The sequence below is a fragment of the Nansenia antarctica genome, assembly GCF_963989245.1.
Source record: "Nansenia antarctica genome assembly, chromosome: 2".
NCBI lineage: Eukaryota > Metazoa > Chordata > Actinopteri > Argentiniformes > Microstomatidae > Nansenia > Nansenia antarctica.
The window spans coordinates 5,995,147-6,002,646 of NC_137675.1; the positions used below are offsets into that span (position 1 = coordinate 5,995,147).

At 46.3% G+C, this 7,500-nt stretch overlaps 1 protein-coding gene across 1 annotated transcript in view; it reads left to right on the forward strand.

The window, feature by feature from the left end:
- chtf18 (CTF18, chromosome transmission fidelity factor 18 homolog) overlaps positions 1 to 7,500 on the forward strand; it is a gene marked incomplete at its 5' end in the record, with an annotated part of 27,373 nt that overhangs the window by 5,276 nt on the left and 14,597 nt on the right. Inside the window, 7 exons of the mRNA XM_080522609.1 lie at positions 955 to 1,007; positions 1,119 to 1,278; positions 1,579 to 1,872; positions 1,946 to 2,043; positions 4,538 to 4,661; positions 5,976 to 6,124; positions 6,898 to 6,991. Coding sequence (XP_080378735.1) covers positions 955 to 1,007; positions 1,119 to 1,278; positions 1,579 to 1,872; positions 1,946 to 2,043; positions 4,538 to 4,661; positions 5,976 to 6,124; positions 6,898 to 6,991 — 972 coding nt within the window. The remainder of the gene's footprint in view (positions 1 to 954; positions 1,008 to 1,118; positions 1,279 to 1,578; positions 1,873 to 1,945; positions 2,044 to 4,537; positions 4,662 to 5,975; positions 6,125 to 6,897; positions 6,992 to 7,500) is intronic.

Genomic DNA, 7,500 nt, shown 5'->3' on the forward strand with positions numbered 1-7,500 from the left:
AGACAGGAGATTGGTAGATATTGATAGATAGACATAGAACATACAGAGATAGTCATAGATTCATAATTGCAACACATAGGCTAGCCAGATAGATATACATAAAAAAACGTTGCCTGTTCATGTACACAAGCAATAAATATTTGATTGTTCACATAAGCACAAGTCTGTCCAGTTTCCACAATATAGCCTTGTTTTGCACTCTTTCCCTGTTCCACGAGCACGTCCCAAAACTGTTGGCCCTGTTATGACATGTTGACCATTTATATCTGCTCCAATTGTCAAACAGCCATGTCCCACACATGCCGAAATGTCATTCAGATTTGTATCCTTACATGTCAAGGGGATAGTGGAGTGAATAGTGAATTGGACTGGTGATCGGAAGGTTGTGAGTTCAAATCCTGCCTGAAACAACACCACTAGTGTGCCCTTGAGTACTACAATTACTCCAGGGGGAATGTCCCTGTAAGTAGCTTTTGGATTAAAAGCGTTTGCTAAATGGCAAATTCTATTCTATTCCTATCAGAAATGGACACAACAGTTGCATTTATTTATTTATTCATATATGTATTTATTATAGTCTACTAGACACACCAACATTTAAGACCACATATATGGCCACATACACATACACAGCACCTTTATTGAACAAGACATCGCAGATGACGGTGGGCTTATTGTATTTTGCCTCAAATTCCTGACTTGTGAATCAGTCGATACAGGCGCCATACCACGACCTGACCAGCAGATGGCATTATGGAGCTGCATCGATAGATCGACACTTTTTCCGACACAATTGTGTCGATCTGTCAATTGCGTCGAAAGCTTCGTTTCCCCCATCACTAGTACACTTCACCCTTCTGTACGTCTGAATGAACTGGATAGGTAGAAGCAAGATGGCGGCTGTTGTTGTTGTTGTTGTTGTTGTTGTTCATGTTGTTCCGTGTCTCTCGCCAGCGTTATCAACTGCTGGTGGAAGAGTCCCAGCGCATCACAGAGCTACTCAACAGGTACTGTACCACACACACACACACACCCTCCCTCTAAAACATAAAAAAACTACAGTATATAAAATATACACACACACTCTCAAACGTGTGTGTGTATGTTCTCTCTCTCAGTGGTGTGGATGAGGAGTTTGGGGCGATGGATGGCAGACAGGGGGATGAAGGAGCAGAAGAGGAGGAGGAGGAGGAGAGGGGTGAGAAGGAGGGCCAGTCCTCTAGACTGTGGGTGGACCAGTTCTCCCCTCGCCACTACACAGATCTGCTCAGTGACGACGTGAGTGAGTGTGTGAGTGTGTGAGTGTGTGAGTGTGTGTGTGTGAGGGAGTGTGTGAGTGTGTGTGTGTGAGGGAGTGTGTGAGTGTGTGTGTGTGAGGGAGTGTGTGAGAGAGAGACAAACTCATTCAATCAGAGGACATTTTGTGAAAAATTCTTCAAGTAAGACATGAATTTGTGTGTGTGTGTGTGTGAGAGTGAGTGAGTGAGTGAGTGAGTGAGTGAGTGAGTGAGTGAGTGAGAGAGAGAGAGAGATTCATTCAGATGACATGTAATTCTTGACGTGTGTGTGTGTTTCCAGTTTACTAACCGCTGCCTGCTGAAGTGGCTGAAGCTGTGGGACACGGTGGTGTTTGGGAGGGAGAGGAAGGTCCGCCCCCCGCCAGCTGAGAGGCCCGCCCCCAACCACAACGCAGACAACAAGTTTCCCTCCAACAAATTTCAATCCAACAAGTTTCCCTCCAACAAATTTCAATCCAACAAATTTCCATCCAATGAGAACGCCTCCACCTTCAAGACCTTCAAGACCAAGAGTCAGATCACTGAGGAGCTACTGGAGGCTGAGCTCGACCAATACAAACGGCCCAAATACAAGGTACACACACACACACACACACACACAACTATATATATGGCCCATTGTACGGTAATCTCCCTCTCTCCTATAGGTGGCGTTGTTGTCAGGGCCTCCAGGGTTGGGCAAGACCACTCTGGCCCACATTATAGCAAAGCATGCTGGGTACAACGTGGTGGAGATCAACGCCAGGTGAGTCGAGCGACCTCCACTGATCCCCCCCCCGCCCTCCACTAACCAATCACTGATCCCCACTGCCTCCACTAACCAATCACTGATCCCCACTGCCTCCGCTAACCAATCACTGATCCCCACTGCCTCCACTAACCAATCACTGATCCCCCCCCGCCCTCCACTGACCAATCACTGATCCCCGCTGCCTCCACTGACCAATCACTGATCTCCAGCCCTATGATAGCCTAGCGATCCAATGATCAAATCATCTCTACTGGTTTGATGTTTTAACAATCTGCTGTTGGAGGATAAGTGTTGTCTGATCATGATGATCAGTGTTTCCTCCAGGATTTTTCACATTAGTGGCGGATCGGTTATCTCTCGCGTGCACGCGCATAAAACGCGCACTGGCGCTCAAAACAAAGACGTAGTTTCACCAAAAACTAGAGGGTGGCAACAATTGTAATTTGTTAAATAGCGGTTAAGTCATTAAAGCCGAGCAGGTGATTTTATATAGAAGGTGATCAAATACCAATATATTCTACAGCTGCAGCGGAACATGCGGAACGCGCATTACACACACACACACACAGTGGTGTAGTCTACGTGATACGCAGGAATACGCCGTATACCCACTAGGAAAGGCCAAGGATTTCCATATACCCACTTAAAAATGTGTGAGGATACATCACAGCGTTTTGTGACAGAACTTTCACTTTCATTCATAAAATTCACCCCGTCTGTGTTACGAAGCACTTGACTTCTGGACCATTGGGACTGACTATAGCGTCATATACCATCAACGGGGGGAAATACGACATGAAATATGTCAGAATGCAGCACTATCATGCACAGATCAGCCTTATAACATGTCATTTATATATATATATATATATAACGTTAGACAGGGAGCGCAGTTCCGAAATGAATGATATGAAAAAAATCACAGTATACCCACTAGAAAAAAGTAGACCACACCACTGCACACACACACACACACACACACACAGAAAGATCAATACGAAGTAGGCCTACATGACAGTACACGCACAAAACCGGCTAACGTTACTCATTAACTGTTTACACAAGTAAAATCACAGTGTGACAGTCAGATGGAGCATTCGGTAAACAACAACAGCAAGGTAATGCATCAGTTGAGTTAAAGAAAACCAACTCTTACCTTTGATGACAGAACATGAGCCCTGTTTACCCGTACCTCCGCCGTTCTGTTCGTGGTGATTTTAGAGGCAATAGATTATTTTTGCCCCGCGCATATTGCTATGAATAGTTCGAAGCTAGGTGCTTGCACGTTAGGTGCGAGAATGCTCGGTTAACCCATTAGCGGGAACATTATTTGTTTCACAAAATAGGCTGATTTAATTGACCATGAACATCAGAGACATACATTACGAATGTTTAAATTAAATTTAAAATACTCTATACTGAGCACTGGTATAAGAACATGAACCAGAGAACAGCAGTGTTATGTACGACAGTATGTCATTGCAGCACTTTGTTGCACTTTACGACGTCACGTTCTGTACGTCCGTTAGAGCTTTACGACCTGTGTGTGTGTGTTGTCAGAATGAATGGCACTTGACAGTAAACGGAGCTCAGTTTGTATACCTGTGTGGATCTACATTTATTAGCATAACACAAACATAATAAGCAGTAAATGCAATAACCCACAGTCGTCGCTGATGATGTTGCATTTTCGATTAGGATACGTTTACGGGATTAAAGGCACCGGCGTGTGTCCCGCTAAATTCGGACCAACCACAAAACTGTTTTGAAAGCGCGTCGCCTCGCGCCGCGCGCCTGTTGAGAGCGAGTCAGTCTCGATTGCAGTGCGTACACAAACGACGAGGTTAATTGCAACATTGTAACATATTGTAACTACGGTAACTACGCCCTAAATCGGAACGAAATGTTGGTCTGGAAGCGGCCTAAATCTAGCTTCAATCTGCTTTTTTTCTGTTCTCCGGTCATAATAACTCGCTGCCTTTCTGCGCAGCCTGAATCAAAGTGGACTGTCTGAATCAATTAGTGGTGGAGGAAATTCTTTCGTGGCGGCCCGCCACCAATAAATGCATATAGAGGAAACACTGAATGATGATGATGATGATGATGATGATGATCTCCTGTTATAATCTGTTGATCATCTCTATCAGTCCACCGATATGTCATGTAGAGATCTACTGGTAAAAGACAACTGTTATAGAATGATTTTGACTTCTTTGGAGACACTGATTTACTCAAAAGTCACTGAAGGACCAGTGAGTTTAGCGCGAGCGGTGTGTTTATGGCGTCGTCTCCATGGCGACCGTTCCGTGGAGGACGTCGGATTGTTTCACGTTAGGAGAATGTCGCTCTGGAGAAGAGCGGTCACTGAGTGGCGAAAAACGTGTGCGTGTACGTGTCCATGGTAACCGGTGTGTCTGACCAGTAGTCTCCACGGTGGTGGTGGTGGTGGTGGTGAGCGATCTGTTGACGGTGTTGTGTGTTTCCGTAGCGACGACCGCAGCGCGGAGTTGTTCCAGAAGCGCATAGACACGGCGACCCAGATGAAGTCGGTCCTGGGAGCCAACGAGAAGCCCAACTGCCTCATCATCGACGAGATCGACGGGGCGCCGGCCGTGAGTTCCTGCTTTAAGACGCCATTTTAAAACGCGGTCGTACATTTTGATGTCTTTTTTTTTAAATGTATTTACTTAACCTTTACTTAACCAGGAGGTTTAAAATCTCTTTTTCGAGGTAGACCTGGCCAAGATAACACACCCGTACAGATACGATTGAAAGGAACATTTCACCGGTCGTCAACAACAAGCGACAAGTGGTGTTTGTTCGTCTGAATAACCAGGAAGTACCAACCGAAAGTAGAGGAAATAAGCGGAAAATAGCCTTTTAGTCAGACCGAGGAGTTCTGGTCTAGAATGACGGACTTCCTACGACGTCCGTCGTGCTTTGCGGCTCCTACCCAGCCACAGAGGCGCAAAGACGCACGTTCGCTAACACAAGTGGTTGGTGATGCGTGCACTAGTGCGGTGCTTCTGGATGTAAACAGACCAGGCAGTAGCTAGCTCAGGACCGTACCCAGCTTGGTATCTACAGTACTGACTCTCTCTACAGAACACATTTCGTGACGTTAGAATTATAAGGTTCTATCCCCATTTTTGGTCAAAATTTAGTTTTTTACATAATCTGATCCATTAGGTGTTTATTAATGCCTGTGTGGTGTTATTTTTAAAATGTTGACATTTTTTAGTTAGTAATTCATAAAATACAAAGGTTCCATCTCACAAAACATAATGGAATGTAAAAACTTTGACGCTCAATATCTCTGAACTACCCTAAACGGAGATAGAACCTTATCATTCTAAACTCACGATTTGGAGGCTGTTTTTCACTCTATGTTCCTAGAGTGATTGTTTTACCTCCAAAACCTGTGAAGTGTTCCCTTTTAAGATGAGCAAGACGAAACATTTGAACAACACAACAGTTCTGAAATGTCCTAAGAACACGATAAGCTGCATACTTGCAAAAGTAGAAAGTGGAACGAGCTCTTCCACTGCTGTCAGGACTGCAGAGTCACTCCCTGTCTTCCACCATAGACTGAAGACCTCCATCTCTTCAGGCTACACCTTCACTGTCCCTCCTGAAACATCTACATCCCCTCTACCCCCTTGTACAGTTTCTCTACTCTTCTAGCATTATGACTGCGGATGGCCCCCGGGCCTGAGCATAGATGACTTCTTCGTGTGTCTGTGTGTCTGTGTGTCTGTGTGGTGATGGATAGACGCTTCACTTCCTTAGTCAAACGCATTAGTCTCTTTGGATAAAGACGTCCGCTAAAACGCCCAAAATGTTCAAACGTAAACGCTCTCGACATTCTCACACGCTGTCTCTCCCTGTTATTGTTGTTATTCTAACACATCCCGATTGGTGGGCAGGCTGCCGTCAACATCCTATTGGCCGCCCTGAACAAGAAAGACGGGGGCGGGGGCCACGGTGGGGCGGAGTCGGGGGCGGAGTCTCTGAAGAAGAAGAAGAAGAAGGAGACGGTCCTCCTCCGGCCCATCATCTGCATCTGCAACGACCTGTAAGAGACACACAGACCTCCCTGATAATAATAATAATAATAATAATAATACATTGGAATTATATAGCGCTTTCTAGACAATCAAAGACGCTTTACAAACTGAAAAGATTGAGTAGTATTATTAAAAAGAAACAAAAAATAAATAAAAGAAAGTATAGGGGTCTAATAAATGTTTAGATTACTAAATCTAAGTCTTAAGGCCAATGCACACAGCGTGCGATTTCTGTTGCGCGTCAACATTCCATTTTGAAGTTTGAATGGAAGTCTATGAGAACATTGCATCTCAACACGCACGGCCCCAATTTTAATCGCACGGCGAAAATTCGATTCCATTCATTTTGAATGGGGAAAAAGCACAAATTTGACAGTGCGACAAAACTCGCACGCCGTGTGCTTTGTCCCATTCAAAATGAATGGAATCGAATTTTCGCCATGCGATTAAAATCGGGGCCGTGTGTGTTGAGATGCGATGTTCTCATAGACTTCCATTCAAACTTCAAAATGGAATGTTGACGCGCAACAGAAATCGCACGCTGTGTGCAGACTCCTTAAGTGTCTTTGTAGGACAATCTACTCTGTATACTGCAATTACACCTAGATTTCCGGGCGGAGAAGCGGCGAACAAGCAACGCCAGCGTCCTCTCTCGACCAGCATTTTTTGAAAAGCCTATCCATATCCATATTCTACCATATCCATCCATTTTTTGATAGGCTGTGTGGATGTGGTTCCGGGGTCTCTGATTGGCTGTCTCTCTCGTCTGTCTCCCTGTCAGGTACGTTCCCGCCCTGAGGCCTCTGAGGCAGCTGGCCTTCCTGATGGCCTTCCCCCAGACACAACCCTCCCGCCTGGCGCAGAGGCTGTCTGAGGTACACACACACACACACACACACACACACACACACACACACAGCCCAGCCGCCTGGCCCAGAGGCTGTCTGAGGTACACACACACACACACACACACACACACACACACACAGCCCAGCCGCCTGGCCCAGAGGCTGTCTGAGGTACACACACACACACACACACACACACACACACACAGCCCAGCCGCCTGGCCCAGAGGCTGTCTGAGGTACACACACACACACACACACACACACACACACACACACACACAGCCCAGCCGCCTGGCCCAGAGGCTGTCTGAGGTACACACACACAGACACACAGCCCAGCCGCCTGGCCCAGAGGCTGTCTGAGGTACACACACACACACACACACAGCCCTCCCGCCTGGCCCAGAGGCTGTCTGAGGTACACACACACACACACACACACACAGCCCAGCCGCCTGGCGCAGAGGCTGTCTGAGGTACACACACACACACACACACAGCCCAGCCGCCTGGCCCAGAGGCTGTCTGAGGTA